This window comes from Lactuca saligna, chromosome 7, assembly GCF_052625555.1.
Source record: "Lactuca saligna cultivar CGN05327 chromosome 7, ASM5262555v1, whole genome shotgun sequence".
Taxonomy (NCBI): Eukaryota; Viridiplantae; Streptophyta; class Magnoliopsida; order Asterales; family Asteraceae; genus Lactuca; species Lactuca saligna.
This window is the reverse complement of record NC_136423.1, coordinates 6,803,645-6,825,852: the sequence shown is the minus strand read 5'-3', so window position 1 is coordinate 6,825,852 and position 22,208 is coordinate 6,803,645. Positions and strand designations below refer to the sequence as shown.

Here is a 22,208-nt window from a genome sequence, read left to right as displayed (position 1 = left end):
TTATTAATTAATCGTCTTTTTTTTTTTTTTTTACTTCTCTTGGAACTTAGGATTAGGTTATTAGCCATAGGCGGTCTATAGGAACCGCTTTATCAACATAATTGGTCACCACCTTAGCTACTTTAGATTCTCAATTATTCCATTTCTTCTCGATTATTCCATTTCTTGATGTTATAAACTTGATAGAAAAATAGCGACACTTATAATTTTGGAATCATGTAATAGATATTTTATCTTTTACAAAATTTATTAGGAAAAGATGTTATAAAAAGATACCAAAATAAATAAAACATTAATAGAATTGTGTATCCGTTTGTTATGCTGAGTTATCAACTACACTAGTCAATGAATGGTTTAATGTATATCAAATATAAAAAAAATAAAAATAAATAAATAAATAAATAAATAATTACGAAATAAGAACTGTACAAGGAAGTTAAGGAACTCAACGGTTTTTCTGTAAATGGCTTTAATAATAATAATAATAATAATAATAATAATAATAATAATAATAAAACTGAGAGCATATATATATCCAAAAAAACTTTGTATTACATCCAAAAAAACACTTTAGAGTACAATAGTTTGGTTTTTTGTTTCTATATGACTGTATCCATTCAAATACTTTAGTGAAGTTGAACTGAATAAAAAAAAAAAATTGAAAATTAAAAAAAAGTCACGTGTTGGCATGGGTGTGTGTGCATGTGCCACATGTGAGAAGACCCTTTGACTATTAACAAACTTGGAAACAAACAAACAAACAACATTACAAGTTACAACATATTTCCTATGATCTCATAAGAATAAGATTAAGATTCCTAGTTAAGTCTTAAATATCCTAAACTTCGCAACTAATTAATTCATTTGATAAGATAAATGAAGATGATTAACACATTAATTTAATCTTCACTCAACGACACATTCATGTCTGTAGCAGCTCTTCTCCAGTCATGCACACTTGCCCCTGTTGTGTGGTTCTCAATTTGGAAATTACGTGTAGGGGTAGGGGTAGAATTAGTATTTCCTCCAGCCTCATGTGCATGTTCAATTTCATTCGACTTTTTCTGTTGTTCTATGTTGGTAGCATGAGGTTCGGTAGGGGCAACAATGGCCTTTTGTCTTTTTGGTTTTGGGTCAATTGGACTGCCTATGTTTGGTAGAAAACTCGCCACCACCACCTGATTTTTTTTAAATAATTAAAAAAGAAAAATAAAATAAAGTGTTGAATGCAAGAAACAGCAACGTGCTTCCATTGTACTTTGAAGAATCTATCAAAGAATTTTTTCAATCTATAATTGGGTAGATTTCTTTAAAAACGTTTTCCAGCATATAAATGTGTATCATTTCTTTAATTGTATGTGTGATACTCTATAAATGCTTGTGTTATACATACTTATTTAAATGTAAAAAATTTAATTTAATAAAACATTTTTTTTAAAAAGCTATAATACATAAGTATATGATATATTTGCATATACCTGAACAGGACCAGCGGCTGTGAGAAGTCCTCCAAGTTGACCCCCAACTACACGGCCATCAGGGCTACATAAAGCTATGCTCATTTTACTTTCTTGCCCTTCAATCTCCTCATTTGTGAAAGATCCGGATAATGAAAGTATTTCAAATCTTCCCTAATTGCAACAAATAGCAACACATTTTCATTTATTTGTTTATTATAATTTATAGCATCATACTTTCATTCTTCCCATTACAACATTCAACTTTGCACTTTTTTCCTTATTAACACATTGTACTTTCATCCTTTTTCTTATTAAGGCATCATACTTTACTAAAATCTACAAAATTATAGCATTGTACATTCAAATTTTTTCTTGTTAAGGTGAAAATTTTACCAATATTGCTATAATTGTATCAGGTTTTATAAAGTATAAAGTTGTATTAAGAATATGAAAGTAGCATGTGCTATAATATATAAAAAACAAATAAATGAAATTGGGTTGTTATTTCTTAGTATAAATTAAGTTTCACACCTCATATGTTACGGTGCCTCCAGATGAAGATGAACCGACATTGCGCAGAGTCACATGTGAAATGACACCAACTGCCGATAAAATGCATATTGACCGGGGCCCGTCTTTTGTGAACGAAATTATTTTAGAGGTAACATCCTGAAAACCCCAATCATAATTATTCATCATTTCTAATAATATATATTTTAACCATAATTATCAAAATGTACTCTAATTAATCATTAGACTGTTTCATATCATCATGAGCTACTCATTCTAGCTTCAATAAATACCAAAAAAAAAAAACATTTGTTTATTTCACTACAAAGATATATCTTTTTATCAATAACATATATATCCACAAACTCACAACATAAATACACAACGAAATTTGGAATAATTCCTATTATAATCATGTATAATATGATTTTTTTTATTCGTTAAACATACCTCGCCCGGATTGACAGTGACCATGTGAGGGGTAAAACTCCCACCAGATGAAATCCTGTCGCCTAAAATTGCAAAAGAAAAATGACCATAGGTTATAAATGTATTAAATTGAAATTTTGGTGATTAATTAACATTAAGTTGGTTTTAATCACATATTTTAATCTTAAAGTAGAAGTACCTAAATCCATACTCCCATAACTATTCTTTAACTTACCCTCGGAAGAATTCATTTTCACTTTCTTCTTCTTCTCAACCACAAAGCTGCCTCCGCCACTTCCTTCCCCTTCACCAAATTTTACCTCAGAATACCCACCACCGAGACCAGGCGGAGCAGAGGCGGAGATGGGAAGTGGTGACAATGTGCCGCCGCCACCAGCCATCACCCCATCTGGACCGTATTTCCTTGGCCTACCCCTCTTTTTCTTCACCAATGAACTCGGGATTCCACCACTCACCGGTGAAAAACCAGGTGGTGTAATCAGCATACTGGAATTATCGTTTCTTGGAGCCAATTGATAGCTTGATGGAGCCTCGGGTGATATTGTTTCTACTGCTGGAATCATATTTTCCCTTGAATCCATGTGATACGTGAATGCTACATTAAAAATGTAAAAAGAATATTATAAAAATAAATAAATAAATAAATAACCCAAGTAATTTGAATGAATCATCTACAGTTCTTCACAAATTGAAGAAAGTAAATTCCAATAGAAGAGAAAAAAATCGTTAAACCAAGTACATGTGTCTTGTTTTTTTAGATAATAGGATTCAAGATTTTAGCAGTCAAAACTTGATAAATCCAGATTAATTTCAAAAACTATAATCAAAAAAAGAAAAACGAAATTTAACTAAAATTAGCAAACGGATCATTCTACATTACCTTTTCAATCTAAAAACATACAGTGTTAAGATAGCAATGAAATCATAATTAAAATTACCTCAGGAAATTCTAGTATCTGGCAGAAGCTCTTCAAATATATCCAAGGAAAGCTATAAAATAATTAAAAACCGGTAAAAATGAAATCAAGCATCAAATTTTATAAACTAAACCCTAATTAGAAGAGAATATTACTGTAATCCGGTGAAATTTATGGGATTTTGAGGAGCAGTTTTGAACTTCTTATAACAAAAAAATACACACACTGAAACCCAGAAACTGCGTGAAAATTTTCACAGACACATCGATTCTGTGTGTGTAAATGTAATAAAAAAATAGATAAATTGGTATTGATTATTGGGTTGAAAAAGGTAATAATTCAAAATTCTCATAAATGAATTTGTTTTTTTACAAAATCCAATAAAGCAAATTTTAATTAAATAAAAAATATCGTGTCAGGAGTGTAAATAAATTACCATTCACTTTATTACATTATTATACCATTTCCATCTCATAATAATATTTTATCTGTTTTAAACAGTAACGATGAATGTGGAATAAATTCATTAACTGTTGAAAATAAAGTAATAAATAAAAAACTTACGAAATGAAGTAAAATTGACTTAAAATAATACTTACTATTCTTTTTTTGGGTAAATGGCACAAAAAAACACTTTTTTACACAAAAATTCGATTTTGACACCGTATTTTTTTGTGTCAATTTTGACACTGTATTTTCTAATTTGTTACAATTCTGACCAATTGACCGGTTAACCAGATTACATGCTGACGTGACATGATGACATGTCAGTTTTGATGACGTGACATGCTGACATGATATTCTGACATGTCAAAATTGATTTTTTTTCCACAAAAAACATTAAGTTTTCACCTTTTTTTTCGATTTTGACACTAAGTTTAATTTTTTATTTCAATTTTGACACTATGTTTTTTTGTTCCAATCGAACATCATTTATAAAATGGGTAAATTACACCAATCGTCCCTCGTGCATATGCCAAAAAGCACGTTCAGTCCCTATTTTCAAAATTTAACTCAGACCGTCCCTCAGTGTGTTTTTTCTTGCACACTTAGTCCCTCAACATATAAAAAGACCATTTTACCCTTATTTATTTATTTTTTGATTTATTTTATATTTCTTTGTTATTATTTATTTATTGATTTTTTTATTATAAAAATAGTTATTTACATCCTTTAAGAAAAGAAATGGACCCTAAAACGAATCACCTTCATAACTTGCCTCTTCCCCCATTCTTCTTCATTCTATCTAATCTCCACCATCACCACCAACACCAATCACCGACATCACCGTCAACATCAATCGTCATACCTTAAAGGAAAAGAAACCATAAAAAAAAAGAGAAATTCAATTGTTTGAAACCAAAAAATCCTGCAACTTAACAAATCAACAACTTGAAACCAGAAACGATGAAGATGCGAGGGTTAATCTGCAACTTGCTACTAGGTTTTACATGTTTAGGTCACAAGGGTCAGAGAGGGACGGCTTATATACCGATGTTTTGTTTTCCTCTGTGCATTTTATTTCCAGTCGATTTGGGACCCATATCACTGGAGAAGAATTGCAAGATGATCTAAAGTGGGGACATAGAAAGCTTATCGGAGAAGATGAAAAGGGGGAGGACAACCACACAGGAGCGACAAACCATCACCACTGGAACAAACCAAACCTTGTTCTCATCCATGGCTATAGAGGTAACTCAAGTGGCAATTCATAGTGCAGGTATCTCTACTGACATAAAATTTCACCATACCAGATCTGATGTTTTTCACCAAATCGTATTCGATAAGGACGGAGCTTACAGAGGTGTTTCAGGTGAAGTGCGTGTGTGACGGCATGAAGAAATTAGGGTTTAATAGATTTTTGGTGTATATAATTAGTTACAGATGTTTGTGGTGTACTAGATGGCGGATATGGATGAGAAGATGGTGGAGAAAGTGGTGCTTGTTAGCAGTGGAATTGGGTATACGAAAGAGCAGAAATCTGAGTATCTGAAGAAGATTGGACGGAATGTGGCGGAGATTTTGGTAGCAGAAAAATCAAGAGAGGGAGGAGGAAGAGGGTCGATGACGGATGTGTTAAATCAACAGTCGCCGGTGGTGATGTTATTTTTGACATCAATAGAGCAAGAAAGTGAGGTGGTCATATGTGGTGGCGATCAAGCAGGTTTCCGGCGGTCGTTGTATCCCCGGTGGCCGGATTTTAGTTTCAAATGAAGGTGAGGGACGATGAAGAGAGGGATTGAAGACTTACGGTATTTGTTGGTAAATGGGATGGGGGTGATAGGTTTAAATGTTTAGTATTAATAAATGTAAAAATAAAGGATTAAAATTTATTTTTTGTTTTTCTTATTAATACAAAATAAACCAATAAGGGCAACATAGTCATTTTATGTGAGGAAAAGGATGAATTGTGCAGATTTAAACTAACGAGGGATCAATCGTGCAAGTTTAAACCAAACAAGGGACGGTCCGAGTTAATTTTTAAAAATAGGGACTGAACGTGTTTTTCGGCATATGTACGAGGGACGATTGGTGTAATTTACCCTTATAAAATTTTGTTCAATTTTGTCTATTTTTCATTTGAAACCGTATAAATATATTTTTTTACTACATTTTAAACCGTATAAACATATTTTTATCGTTTAAAAACCATATTTTTATTTAAATACAAGGTGTTTTTTTTTTCTTACATTCAAAACATTAGTTATATCATGAGAATCAAACTAACAATAAACTTCTAATAAAATGTAAAAATTTGATGGATTGCAAACTTGATATCCGAGTTTTAATCGACTACACGCCTCCAAACCTCCAAACACATTTTAAAGTTGCATATTTAATATAAAATACAATTTTTATATAACTAATACATATTTATATATAAAAATATGGTTTGAGTGTAAAAAAAATTGTATTTGTATAAAACTATAGTTTTTAAATGAAAAAAAAAAACATATTTATATGGTTTAAAAATATTAAAAAATATTTATACAGTTTCAAATAGAAAATTGTCAATATTAAACAAAATTGGAAAAAATGATGTTCGATTTGGAACAAAAAAACATACTGTGAAAGTTGAAAGAAAAAAAATAAACTTAGTGTCAAAATCGAAAAAAAAAATGACAACTTAGTGTTTTTTGTGAGAAAAAAAATTCAATTTTGACACGTCAGCATATCATGTCAGCATGCCACGTCAGCATGTAACCTGATTAACCAGTCAAGTGGTCAGAATTGTAACAAATTGAAAAATACAGTGTCAAAATTGACAAAAAAAAAACGGTGTCAAAATCGAATTTCTGTATAAAAGAATGTTTTTTGTACCACTTACCTTTCTTTTTTATTCTACTACTTTAATGTTATCATAAGTTATTACAAATTTAACTGATTATCTCCGTCTATATAAAAATGTCTATAAAGTCTTTCATTTAATTTACTATTTTCTAAATACACATATTTTATATATATATATATATATATATATATATATATATATATATATATATATATATATATATATATTCAGCTAATTAACAATATTAAAATGCATCGTTCGGAAAGATATTGCAATAATGAGATTATATGTAAAAAATTATATCATTGAGAGCGAGTTTTGTTTCCTTTTAAGCACAAATAACATCCTTTTAATACAATATTGACTGTTCCACACAAACAAAACTAAAAATACAAAACTATCGGCTCATTTTTTATAATATAAAAAATGAAAAAGTATATTTAGTATATAGCTAAAAAAAGGTGCATAGAAAAAATATTATACAATCATTATAAATTTAATATTTCATATATTAATTATTACACAATATTTTATAAAATCAATTAATTAGAAAATCAATAAAAAATATTTAAAATTTAAATATATTTAATGAATGATGAGAGGTTATATATAGACAAAATTGCAAATTTGGTCCCTGTGGTATGTCAAAACTAGCACGTTTGGTCCAAATTAGGTTTGGCCTACAAGGATGGTCCAATAGTTTTGTTTTGTTGCAAGTTTAGTCAAATGGTTTAACAGTCGTTACCAAGCTCCCGTTACTTTACCCATGCCCCTCTTACTTAAGGGTATTTTAGTTCATTCATCCATGTAATCGTTCCCGCTAAAGCTCAATAAAAGCAGTTCATCTCCTCCTTAATAAAGTAGACCGTCATTCTTTAACCAAGATCAATAAAAGCCCTAGACATAAAATCTGTTGTGTTAGTTAAGTTGCGATTTTGTGAGATTATTGGTGGATGAACATACCAATGTGGCACGTAAGGTTGTTAAACACACACTTCAAGTTTATGTCCAAACAAATTATGGATCAGGTAGAATCCAACCCTATTATCCCAGTTAAAGCTCTCCAAGAATAGCTACAAAAGAAGTATGAGGTGGGTTTCTCAATTCATAAAGTTTTTAGAGCTAAAGTAGATGCAAAAAAGATTGTAGTGGGTGATTACAAAAAAAAAACAATATGAAGTTCTAAGAGACTATATCCTTGAGTTGCAGTCAACCAATCCTGATACCACAGTCAAATTAGAACTTGGAGATATTTCAGAGTCTAACATGGTGAATTGCACTTCAAGATGTTTCAAAAGAATCTATGTTTGTCTAGGGGGGGATGAAGATAGGATTCAAAGCTTGTTTAAGAGATTTCTTGGGGTTAGATGAGGCTCATATGAAAGGCCATTATCCAGTACAGATCTTAACTGCAGTTGGATTAGATTCCAACAATGGCATATACCCACTTGCATATGCCATTGTAGAGATTGAAAACTATGAATCTTGGAAGTGGTTCCTTGAATTTCTTGGTGATGACTTGGATCTACATGTTATGTCTAATTTCACTTTTGTTAGTGACAGACAAAAGATAATGGTTGCTTTTTTTTTATTTTTAATCTTTATTTTCTAACTATGTGTTATTTTTTGCCAGGGTCTACTACAAGCAGTTAGTCAACTGTTCCCATGTGCTGAGCATAGGTTCTGTCTCAGACATATACATGAGAACATGAAGAAACAATGGAGAACTAAGGAATATAAAGATCACCTTTAGGATTGTGCCACAACTACAACAGTGCCAGAGTTTAACCATTACATGCACCAATTGAGTTTATATGACAACTTAGCATATGAATGGTTGAAGTCAATACCACCATAACATTAGGCAAAAAGCCATTTCACAGGTAAGTTGTTATGGCCCTTTTACCCTTTACCCTTTTACCCTGTTATGACCTTTTTACCCTTTTATGACCACCACAACATTATAACAATTTTACCCTTTTCTATATAGGGAGAGCAACCATAAGCATGTTGTTAAACAACCTTTGTGAGGTGTTTAATGGCAAGCTGGTTGATGGAAGAGATAAACCAATTATTAGATGCTTTGAGTTTATTATGGAATATATGATGAAGAGGATATGCAATCTCCTTAAGGTGCAACAGAAGTGTGTAGGCCCACTCACCCCAACAACAACAAAGATCATGGAGAAGAATGAAGCAGGAGCTACTCAGTACATTGCAGATTGGTATAGTGATGAAAAATACCAAGTCAAAGGCCCATGGAGTGGTCAACATATTTTTGATATGCAAGAAAGGGTATGTAGCTACAGGAAATGGGAATTAATAGGTATCCCTTGCAGACATGTGATTTCTATGTTGTATAACAAAGCATATCATGGTGAGTGTGTACAAGAGCTCCATACTTATGTCCACAAGGTGCACTGGCTACAAACTTGGAAAACTGCATATGGATACAAGGTGGAACCAATTAAAGGTCGGGCATTGTGGCCTAGAAGTGAGTATCCAATACAGATCACACCTCCTCCACACCGTAATCAACCTGGGAGACCCAAAAGGAAGAGAAGTGTAGTGACAAAGAACATGGTTTGGCATGCGGAATTAAAGCTTGCACAATTGAACATGGTGATTTGGGTGTTTAAGAGATATATTGAATGTATATGGTGTTACAAAAAGGATCTAGATCTAGACTACATAATTAACACACACTTACACACTCACTTCTACATCTCTCAAAGCACACCTCTACAAGTGGACAAACCCACTATTTATAGAGGTGTTTACATGTCTCTCTCTCACTCTAACTACCAAATGGGTCTAAAGGTTAAAGCACCACATGCAAGTGGGTTTTACAAAAGTCAAACATTTACAAAGTCATGAATGAATAACTTTGCACCCCAACATTCTCCCCCTCAAAGTTAGGAATGAATGACCCACTTCAAATCTTCCAAAATCAAGCACTACGCGGTTCGAGCCTCAAAGGTGACACATGTCGAAACGAACTTCAATCTTCAATTCTTCCATAACTCTTCAATTTGGGCTCTACGATGTGAGACCATACAATCCGAGCAGCAACGAATGATTAAGAGTATTCCAAACTCTAAATAATCACCCAATAGTTGCGCATAAAAACACACCCCAAAAATCTTCAATAAATCCAAACCCATTTCGAATACATCACTTCCGAACTTCCAATTGCATCATCTCGTGGCTTCCAAACTTCAAGATCACTTCGGTCTTCAAATCCACGTAATATGAAAAATTCAAGTTCGAATTTCCATATAAAACTTCTCCCCCTTTTTATAATCGAAATTTGATTATAAAACTCCAAAGGAAAAAGAACGTGCTCTATTCGGAATTTTTCGTGTCAAAACTCTCCCTTAACATGTGGCATAAACTTTGTGCTTCAATCCGGAAAACCCAAAAAATATTCAATTTTTTATTGCCGTTCACGGATCGCTTTTGACAAAATTTCTCAAAAATGGGTAGAAATTGTCAATTTCAAAATTCTGCAGTGACCCGTTGCGCCCAAAACAGCAAAATATGCAAAACTCTCCCCCTTTTCCAATTCTGGGTAAAAAAACGTCAATTTGCACAAACTGCAGGGGCCTGAAATGCACAATCTTTAATTTTCAGCAAAAAATAGTAATTTTTCGAATTTGGATGAAAACTGCCAAAAATTTGAAGTTTCAGGGACCATCTTTGTAAATTCTGCCCTTTTTCTCAAACATACGAAGACTTGTACCAAAAATACGAAGGCACAAACAATTTCCGAAATTAGGTGAAAAGTGTTAAACATACGAAACTTGCTTTAATTTTCGAAGTGTTGCATATTCGAAGGTTTTTGACCCTTCAAATTCGAAAATTTTGCTTTTATGCATCAAAGCGTTGAACAAATATTCGAAGCCTGCTTTTTCCCTTTGTCAAACAGTCAAAACTTTAAGGGTCAGTTTCGTAAAGTCGACTTCTTCTTCTTCAATTCACGCTTGGTACATTTTCATATAAACTTCTCATACGAAAATCTCAGATAACAAACACACAAAAGTTTTTCAACCAAACATACGTAGATTTTCTTTCTCTCTCCTCTTCGTATGAAAATCAGCTTCCCAATTTTTTTTTTCAAACACACGAATGCGAAGCATACGAAGCCTCTATTATGAACAGTAATGAGTAGTAACCTTCTTCACCCTTCGTTAATTGAGAAACCTTTCGAATAAAATCCAATACTCTTCGTATGAAAATCAAACCAACCCTTCAAATATTTCTCAAACAAAATTTCTCCCCTTCGTTTCCAAACAACCCTTTGTTTTTCCCAATTATACTCAAAACGAACGAAATCCATTCTTCGTTTCTTACAGTTCTTCGTCTGATTCCCATTTCATTTAAACCCAAAACATCAACAAATCCTTTTCCCAAAAGACTTCGTCATCAACGATTTCTTCAAAATCGAAGCTATCGACAATCCCAAATCATTCGTTCAAACTCCAAATACCCTTCGTATATGTAAAATCCAAACCCAAAATCATCAACAAATCTACCATCTGACCCCAAACTCATTGATATACTGAAATCCTTCGTGCTTCGCTTTTCACAACAATCGATTCTGAGAAACATTCATAACCTTGACCATTGATTTAGAATCGAATTCCAAAATCGTCATCAAACATTCATTCCTTTGATATCATCAAAATCAATACCAATGATGCCAAATAAATCGACCATTAGCCTCAAAGCAATCGAACAACAGATCGTTTATCAATTCATCAAATCGAATATAAACTTTTGAAGTCTTCTGTTATCGTTCAAATCGAGTTCGATTCCAATTTAATTCCAAATACAATTTGATTTCCCAAGCTGTCAAGGCTAGCATCGATCGATTCCAGCACACATCGACTATCAACCTCAATGCATTAACCTCGAGATCAAATTCACAGTTGATACACACTTACAATTCTAATCAAGATCAAATCGAACCTAGACTGACTTTTCATTCATCTGTTCTTAATCAGTTTCATCGAGGTAAAAATTAGATCTACAATCTCTTGATCATTATCGATTGTGAGTTAGAAAACATCAAATAAAATCGATTCACAAGATTAATAAGCTCAAACACATCCAAATCGATCGACAAGATTGATAAAATAATAACGAGATCTCCGAAATAAGAATCGATGTAAAGATGAACACGATTGAACACAGAAATATTTAATCTATTTGATAATGGATGCAAATCAGTGACGGATCATATATTTGGGCTCAAACAAATCATGAACAATACCAAGATTCAAACTATTTTGGGCTTAAAATGAGATTTGGGCTTCGAATATATCTGATGAACAGTATTCGATCTAGATTTTGTGCTAGAATCAATTTTCAATTAATTTCATTCTTTTGGACTTGGTTATTGAAGTACGAACAGTAACCGATTGTTTTTTGCCAGATTTTGATTAAATTGAACACTTGGAAATTTAAGATTGAATCAAGCAAACAAATATGAGATTTGCTGTAGCTTTGATCAACAAAAAAAATATTGGATCACAACAAATGGGTTTTTCAAAGAAATTTTGATCCAACGAGTCAAACGATCAAAAATCAAGAACGCAACGCACGAATTCAATGATTACGAGAGATTATAGAGAGAGACTCACCAAAATTGATCAAATTGCAACAAAATTTGCCAAACCGAGAATCGTTCTTCAAATATCACCTTGATCTTGAAGACCCGCTCTGATACCAATTGTAGTGACAAAGAACATGGTTTGGCATGCGGAATTAAAGCTTGCACAATTGAACATGGTGATTTGGGTGTTTAAGAGATATATTGAACGTATATGGTGTTACAAAAAGGATCTAGATCTAGACTACATAATTAACACACACTTACACACTCACTTCTACATCTCTCAAAGCACACCTCTACAAGTGGACAAACCTACTATTTATAGAGGTGTTTACATGTCTCTCTCTCACTCTAACTACCAAATGGGTCTAAAGGCTAAAGCACCACATGCAAGTGGGTTTTACAAAAGTCAAACATTTACAAAGTCATTAATGAATAACTTTGCACCCCAACAAGAAGGCGGTCCATGGAGGAGAGAAGTCAAAGCAAGAGTCAGAGTTAGAGTCAAAGGTCAGATGTTGGTCCCAGTGAGATTCATGGTCATGGCCCACATGGTAGTGGGAAACTAATAAGAAAGTTTGTTAGTGTGACATGTAGTAAGTGTGGAAACAAAGGTCACAACTCCAGGACATGCAAAGGTCAGGGAGGGACTTGATGGACTATGTTGGTTTTATCTTTTGGTTTCATTATGTTGAACAACTTTGTTTGGATTCCTAAATGTAGGATGTCTTTTGTTGCAATGACTTCGTTTTCAATTAACTTATGACATGTATTTTGAAGATGGTAATATGTATTATATGTTTAGTATGCTTTTCTACTAACTACATATAGATGCATGCTATGTTATCTTTAACAGGTTATGTATGAACAACAGAACAAATCCATAATTGGTCAATAGATACCAAATTTTCATTACCATTAATTTGCATTACAATAATGTTCTACATTTGCAAAAAAAAAAACTAGCTAAACTAGACACATATACCCTTAACCTATTACAAAAGATAACCATAACATTTGTGCACTTACAAAAACACCAACAAAACAACAAAAAAATCCAGTTATAGACTAGGTAATACTTCAACATAGTTGCTTGTTCTTTGATCTTCACCACTTCTTTTTCATGCTTACTTGCTTGATCTTTTATATCATCCACTATTTTTCGTAGCTTATTGATTGTCCTAAGCAGTCCTGGTATTATAACTTTGGAACGAGCACACATGGGTTCATCATACCACCCAATAACCCACATGACGAATTCTTGAAAAAAAGAAGAAAGAAACATTAGATTATCAGGGAGCAGTCGTCAAAAACAAACTGTAACATACTTACCGTGTCAGGACATCCCCAAAATCGGTGTCGTAGGTTGTTATCTATCCACGATGTCCAAACTATTGCCCACTTTCTATAGAAGCACATCACCATTGTTGATGGAGAAGATGAAATCACAGAGGGGGCGATTGATGGAGAAGATGAAATCACAGATGGAGTGATCGTTAGGGCTTGTTGCTGGAGACGAGAATAGAGACGTTGAAGTCTCTTTATGGACTAAATAATAATAAAATAATAAATGAGCTAGATGAATGGACTAAAATACACTTAAGTGAGAGGGGCATGGATAAAGTAACGGGAGCTTGGTAACGGCTATTAAGCCATTGGACTAAACTTGCAACAAAAAGAAACTATTGGACCATCCTTGCAAGCCAAACCCAATTTGGACCAAACGTGCTAGTTTTGACATACCACAGGGACCAAATTTCCAATTTTGTCTTATATATACAAAACATAAAGGGACATTGATTTATTATGTAATTAACTTTTCGATTTGTTCACACCTGGTTAACTATTTTTTTTATATATATCTAGGTAACGAACTTTTTGGAAGTATTTACATATGATCATTATGACCAATTGTGGCATGTTACATCCGTTTATAATGATCATACGTGAACACTTCCAAAAAGTTCGTTATCTATATGTGTAATAATAATAATAATAATAATAATAATAATAATAATAATAATAATAATAATAATTACCCAGATATAAAAAAAATCAAAAAGTTAATTACCCTAGTAAGTCAATTTCTTTTCTTTTTGAGTAAATTACACGATTCGTCTCTTGTCTAAGTGTCAAAAAGCACGTTTGGTCCTTATTTTCAAAAATTAACTCGGACTATCTCTATAATGTTTTTTTCTCATTCGGACCGTCCCTGACAACGGTAAAATGACTATTTTACCCTTTCTATTTCTTTTTTGATATATATTTTGATTTTTTGGTTATTAACAATTTAAAAGAAAATAAAAACAAAAACTGGACCCACCACCACAAACACTTATCATCTACTCTAATCCTCCCTATATCTTTAAATCATCATCAGTCCATCTTCTTCATTTCATCTTTACTTGAGAGACGGTCACCAGAGACACCGCCATCGCCACTACCGTCGGCATCACCACCGTCATCGATGGTTTACAAATCTGTACTCCAAATGTAACTCTCTTTATATTCCGTTTTTAGATCTACATTCTACGGTTTGTTTGTTGGTGGTGGTGCCGGAAAAATATGTCTACTCCGGTGTTCATTGGTTGGTGGTGGTGGTGCTGCTGGAAAACGTATATTTTCATATCTACCCACTAAAGACACCTCCTCTGTCATCTTCTTCTTTCTCACTCAAAATCCTAGCTAAATAGAATCAATGTCGGCCTTCCTCTTCACACTAACAAATGAAGCACCACCTTTAGCTTTCTACCCATCGGAGTCCAACACCATACCCGCGACTCTAGATCTCCTCCTCCTTCGTTCTGACCACCGCCCTAGCCACCATTGAAATCAACGATCGCTGACCTTTCCAACGGGTTCTGCACAGGTGAAAGAAGAGAGAAAGGTAATGAATGATTTATATAAATTTTCAGATTTGTTACATGTTTGGTATTTTATTGGAAATCATTTTTGGTGCGGATGTGTTTGTATAGAAAGGGATGAGTGATTAGTTTTCCATCTCTGGGATTTAATTGTCTGGGGTAAGAATAGTGGGTGATGGTGGTGGTGCCAGAAAAGATTGGTGGTGGTGTGTCGGAAAATGTGTAAGGTGGTATTTGGTTTTTGGAAAAAACCTCTTCAGACCTCTTATTTCTATGCGACACAGCACATGTGCAATACTTTTCATCTCGTAGTTGTTTGTTTTTTAGAAGTCTTCGGAGTTTGCGCGTGCTCTGTTTGGCACAACACTTGTACTACCTCTTCCAACCTTTTCCAACCCCTTCTTATTCTTTTTTTCTTGCTGAAAATTTGATTATATGTTGTTGAAATCTTATTTCACATTTTTTTTTTCTTTATTCTTGTTGGATTTTTATTTTTTTTTCGTTTTTTATATTGAATAATGTTAATTTTTTGATTGAATATAATTATTCTTTTGCTAAAATATCTTTATTTTTTTTTTATTAAAATATCAATATTTTTTACTGAAATATAATTAATTATTGCCTAAATGTTATACATTATTAAATTTTCGGTATTAAAAAACTATTTTCGATTTATAAAATTAGTTTATTTTAATTTTGTAATATCTGCAGCAGTATGCAGATGTTAAAAAAACAAACATGCTTCTTATTACAGTCTGCATCCGTTTGGTCCACCTCTTCTATTGCAGAGGGTTGCAGAGGTGGTCCGTAGACTTCATGAATTTTTGCTTCAGAGAATCAAACAACACCTCAGTGAAGAAGGGTACATATGGAAACATAGGATGGGAGTGTAAGAGATGTGGTATGTGGTAGGAGATGGTGGTCAATGGCTGACCGGGGAGTATAAGTTGGAGATGGTTAGTCGTTGACCAGAGAGTATTGGTCGGCGATGGTTGGTTAGTGGTGATTGGAGTTACCCAGACTTCTAGTTGATTAGGAATGGTGTTTGGATGAAGAGAAAGATAAAGAGTGTATATAAGGTGGGGTCTATTACTTTAAATAAAAAAATAAATATGTAATTAATTAAATATATCTAACAAATAAAAAAGAAATAGATAAGGACAAAATCATCTTTTTATGGTTGGTTAACGACATTAGGGATGAAGTATGCAAAATTTAAACAAATGAGGGACTGTGTGAGTTAATTTTTGAAAATAGGGACGAAACATGCTTTTTGACACTTGGGCAAAGGGACTCGTGTAATTTACTCTTTATTTTTATTTTACCTTCTAATTTTTGGTATACAATTTAACCTAAATGGTAAATATTTTTAAAACCACACCATTTTGGTAAATATCTTTTTAAAATACACTACTTTGGTAAAAAAAAATATGAAAAAAAAACACTCTAGATTTGACATAGAAAAAAAAACACATCGTTGTTTTATAGAATTTTATTATTTAAGATATTAAATATAAAAAATTAAATTTACTAAATACTAAAAGTATTAGAATTGGGGACCAATAATATAAAACAATAAACCGTTTGATGAGTTAAAACTTATAATGTTGTTATTAGAGCTACATGTTTTGATTTGTATTTCAAGTTATGTTTTTTAATTGATATGGTTCTCTAATTTTTCTTTCTGGTATCAATTTTCTTTTCCTGCAAGGATTGTGATGCATTGAGTTGTGGTGGTGGAAAATGTCATGAAGGTACAGTAGATTGTGGTGTTGGTTCGCCAGAGTTTAAAGACCGAAAAAAAAATGAATTGTGAAGACATCGATGTCATTAATGATGCAAAGGAAATAGAAGTTGAGAATGATGAAAGATATGATGGTGACTAGTGGGATCCAAATTAAATTTCTTAAATGTGGTTTCATGTTTAGGGTGAGAAGATATAAATATATTGGGTTTATTATTATTTTTTTTTGTAATATATAAAAAATAAATACATAAATAAGAAAATTAATTAAAAATAAATTAATAAGGGCACAATAGTCTTTTTATGTAAGACAAGGACCAACGCGCAACAAAAATAAACAGTAAGGACCATTCGGATTAAAAAATAAGTTAGGGATCAAACATGCAAATTACCCCAAATCACAGTGACCATTCGTGTAATTTACTCTTACCTTTTCGTTTTGTTCATATTTGGGTAACTACTTTTTTTGTACACATCTAGATAACTAATTTGTTGAAAATGTTCACATATGACCATTATGAGCGGATGTAACATGTTACAACCAGTGATAATGGTTATATGTGAACGCTTCCAAATAGTTCGTTACATAGATGTGTACAAAATAAAAAGTTATCCGGATGTGAACAAACCGAAAAATTAATTACCTTAATAAGACAATTTTCCAAACATAAAAGTAGAATAAGAAAACAAAATATACGGTGTGATTGATGAAAAAAGCACACAAAATAAGTCTTTAACTCCAATACTAAAATGCTATAAACGATTTAATTCAAACAATAATAAGTTTAACCATTATACATGCTCTCTTAAGTTTCAAGCTATTGTAATTATTAGAAACCTTTAAATTTTAGAGTTAGACCACTAAAATAACCATGAAAAGTAAGCTCTATTTCAAGATAATCATATTTTCTCAATCTTTTAAAAATATATATATATATATATATATATATATATATATATATATATATATATATATATATATATATATATATATATATATATCCATGAACACTAGACTGTGACTAGCTATTACACATTTCTCTGACATAGGATGAACGTTAAGGGTTCATGATACAGAATGATATTTATAATAACACATTTTTCTCACATCCATCGAAGGATAAGATGGATGAAGTAGTTTGATGATCTGGAGACATGGAGCATATCACTAACCAGTCATGGAGTTCTCATCTAGCATAAAGTTTATCAATATATATTTTAAACATACTAAACTTTCCAATATATATATTTTAAACATACTAAACTTTCCAATAATCGAAACTGTAACATCCAAACACTCAGGATAAAATTTTTTATTTTTCATTTAAATAAAACCCCTTGTTTATATAAAAACCCAAATCACAAACATAAGTGCTAAATACAATCATTCAAAATCAGAGTGTTCAAAATGGGCAGAAATCAAATTACAGAGGACGTGTACGATCAAACATTCTCTTTTCTTCGATATCTAAAGTACATGAAACAAGAAATCAAAGATGTAAGTCCAAGCTTAGTGAGTTTCCCAAAATACCCAATACATCGAAATATACAATTATAATGTATGCAATTAGGGTTTGTTGGCTCATGGCCTCAACCCAACCATCTCGAGTTTGTTGACACAAAGTCTCAACCTAACCATCCGATTTTGTTGACACAGAGTCTCAACCCAACCATCCGGGTTTGTTGACATTGAGTCTCAATGTAACACTCCAAATATCACAAAAATTTAAAATTTTTAAAATCAACCATTAACCATCATTGTTTATAAAAAGAGTCATTGTTTCAAAAGTAAAGTATCATAGTGTCCTAAATATCCATATCAAATAAATAGGAAGATGTGCATGATCAGGACTTTTCATTCTTATGATCCTCGGAAGTACCTGGAACAATAAACTAAAACTGTAAGCCAAAGCTTAATGAGTTCCCCCAATGTACCAACACACTACAAAACAAACAAAGCATGGAAATATGAACCTTTAGCCTGATTGGACCGCCTCGCAGAGCCTACAACCTATCTGGATCGTTTTACGAGCCATCGACATGACTGGACCACCTTGCAGGGCCTACAACCTATCTGGACCACTCTACGGACTGTCGGCCTGACTGTACCGCCTCGCTGGACCTACAACCTATATGGTCATCCCCGAGTGTCTTGGCCTTCAACACAAAGTAGGACCGCCTCAACCCAAACACAATATATCGACATGTGTAATAGATAAACATACATATAGAGCCAAAAAATACAAATAATCATACAGATTTACGAGTATAGTGAGGAAAACTCACCTCTCAGACTGAACGCAAGTTGGATAAATCTCTGCTCCGAAAACCTTCTCTACTTGACAAAATATTGCCCAACTAAAATTAATACCAAATTACCCAAAATACCATTTGGTCAAGATTGGTAAAACCTAACAAACCCGCTGAGTCAATCCAATCGAGTACACTGGGCGTACTCCTCTGTACGCAGGGAGTACACGCTTGGTGACTAGGAAGCGGGGTTTGACCGCGTACGCGCAGCGTACCAATTGGTACACCCATCGTATGCAGATGAATTCCTTCTTAATGCAATAAGTGCTTAATACTTGATCTTTTCTTCTAAAATGCAGATCCAAGTTCAAAATGTTAACTACTTAACCCATTAAGACCTTGTAGCACATGCATGGATGGGAAGAAATTATCAAGACCACATTTGTATGCTTCAAAACACTTCAAGACGTCTGAAAGGAAAACTTAAATGGATTGGGTAGCTTATACTTAAAATACCCAACTAATAGGACCAAAAGGACACAAACTTCATGGCTAACTTAGATTTATGCATAGCTTTATCAGGATTAAAGCTTTTTACCTCCAAGTGATGACAAATGGTGATGAGGTGTTGGATCCAAAGAGTCCTACTCCTTCAAGATGATCTTCTCTTCTTCCTCTCTCCTTCAAGGTAACCGAACCACACACATACAAAGCTTAATAGTGCTCAAAAGTGGATTAGGGTTTGCAAAGGGATGAAATAAGGGTTGGAGGTTGGTGAGGGATTGAGCACTTGAAGGTTAATGATGTTTATATAGGGTCCAAACCCTAACAATTAGGGTTTGTGGCTTACACATGTACACCCCGCGTACACTAGGAGTACACCCCGCGTATGTGATCCTGCCATAATAATAACAAAAATGCCACTATGGGCCATTTTGCAAGCTTTCTCATGTACAAGGGCTAAAATGCAATATTTCTACATACTTGAGGTTAAAATTGAAAATACATCATCATCGGAGTGTTACAATTCTCCCCCACTTGAACTAGAATTTGTCCCTGAAGTCCTCTAGTGTGAACAACTTCAGGTAATGCTCTCGCATCTCAGACTCGGGTTCCCAATTCCATTTGGAAATCTTCCGATGTTGCCAATGAACCCTGACTAACGATACCACCTTGTTGCACAGAGCCTTCATCTTTCGGCCCAGGATTGTCACCGATCTCTCCACATAATTCAAATGGCCATCAACCTAAATATCCTCCAAAGGAACGACCGTTGAATCGTCAACCACACACTTCCGAAGTTGAGACGCATGGAAGGTGTTGTGGATCTGGCTAATCTCCTCACCGTGCATGAATGGAACGCTTCAGTGGGCCTACAGACTATCTGGAACATTCTATGGGCCTTCGGCCTGACTGGTACACCACTCGGGTGTAACACCCATAAAATTCAAGCCAATTTAAAACTTTTTAAAAAATTTAGAAACCATTAAGTTATTACAATTTGTTTTCAAAATAGTTTAAACATCAGAGTATCCCCAGAATCAATCATGAAAATATGAGGAGGTACACGATCACGCTTTCGCCTTCCAGCGATCATCAGAGGTACCTGAAACAAAATCAACAACTGTAAGCTCGAAGATTAGTGAGTTTCCCTAAAATACCAACATCATACAATTATAACCATATCATATAACAAATACAGACAGCATGCATAATGAGCCTTCAACTTGACTGGACCACCTCGCAGGGCCTACAACCTATCTGGACCGCTCCCGAGCCTTCGGCATGATTGGACCGCCTCGCAGGGCCTACAGTCTATCCGGACCGCTCACCGGGTATGTTGGCCTACAACACAAAGCAGGACCTCCTCAACCCAACCCCCAATCAAACAAACATGTGCACATAAATATCATACGCTAGCACATATCATATAACAGTCAAACCGATCTAACAGATCACTAATCATTGTAACATCCCAATAATCGGGATACAGACCTAACCGGTCACTAACATAGCATCATCCTATAACCAGAACAATCATGTGCACATAGAATCATATAACACTAGCATGTATATATATATATATATATATATATATATATATATATATATATATATATATATATATATATATATATATAACAATCAAACAGATCACAAAGCATAGCAACAATCCATAACCAGGATATCGACCTAACATGTTACTAACATAGCATCATCCTATATACCAGGATACCGACCCAACCGGGTCACTAAAGCATATCATATCACCATCCTAACTACCAGGATGTAAATCAGTAAGCATAACATGCAATAATCTGAATACAATCCATAAAGGGTCGGCCTTGGTGCCTTAGACCCTGTTGATATAGTAAGGATAACTCATCTGGCACTTTTGAAGTCTTGCGAATAAAACTCTAGTTGTTGGTTTACAGATTCTCGAACTGTCAACATCAAACAATACCCAATTAATAATTGGGTTCTAAGCCTAAGTTCCAACTCACACACTAAAAGTCCAAAAGTCAAGTAATGGGCCAAAGCCCAACACATGGCCCAATTTTCAAAATTAGGCCCATACCTCTACATGGTCTTTCATTAAGGCCCATTCAATTATTCTAGTCAAAACTCTTGGTATTCCTATGGCCCAATATCACATAATCATCAAGGCCCAGACTATGGCACATTTACGACCCAATTTTCCAAATTGGGCCCACACCCTCATATGGGCCTTACCCTAAACCCATCAACATATTATAGTCCATATGATTTTTCTTGGATTGCCCATTAATATTCCAATTACCAAAGCCTAATGGAAAAAGCCCAACTCAAGGCCCAAGTGAAATTAGGGTTTTCACATGAAATGATAATTAGGTTTAAGTGTTCCTACTTAACCCATTAATGACTTAATCCATTAAGTCCATTATTGCCTTAGGTTAATTTTCACATGAAATGACAACGAGGTTGTTACGTCGCACCAGCGAAACAAGACTAAGGTGGTGGTTCGCGAACAACAACAATGACGGCTAGGGTTTGGCCTTTAGTCGCCAAGGAATGGACGACGGTGGCGGCGACTACATTTCCCACCGCTTCAGCGCAACAGGGCA

The 22,208-nt window shown here is 33.7% G+C and overlaps 1 protein-coding gene across 1 annotated transcript; it reads right to left on the bottom strand.

The window, feature by feature from the left end:
- Window positions 1-665: 665 nt before the first annotated feature.
- On the bottom strand, window positions 666-3,627 carry LOC145005477 (AT-hook motif nuclear-localized protein 1-like). The gene is made up of 7 exons (XM_078964561.1): window positions 3,493-3,627; window positions 3,359-3,410; window positions 2,635-3,015; window positions 2,421-2,482; window positions 1,992-2,129; window positions 1,479-1,631; window positions 666-1,178 (listed from the first exon to the last, which is right to left on the bottom strand). Exons 3-7 carry the CDS (start codon window positions 2,999-3,001, stop codon window positions 900-902), a joined length of 999 nt encoding a protein of 332 aa, XP_078820687.1. The 5' UTR covers window positions 3,002-3,015; window positions 3,359-3,410; window positions 3,493-3,627; the 3' UTR covers window positions 666-899.
- Window positions 3,628-22,208: the final 18,581 nt, after the last annotated feature.

Coding starts and splice junctions, on each gene's coding strand:
- LOC145005477 (XM_078964561.1), bottom strand. CDS start 3,001: ATGGATTCAAGGGAAAATATGATTCCAGCAGTAGAAACAATATCACCC. Junction 2,483..2,634: donor GAAAATGAATTCTTCCGAGG/GTAAGTTAAAGA, acceptor TTGCAATTTTAG/GCGACAGGATTTCATCTGGT. Junction 1,179..1,478: donor CAGCCGCTGGTCCTGTTCAG/GTATATGCAAAT, acceptor AAAAAAAATCAG/GTGGTGGTGGCGAGTTTTCT.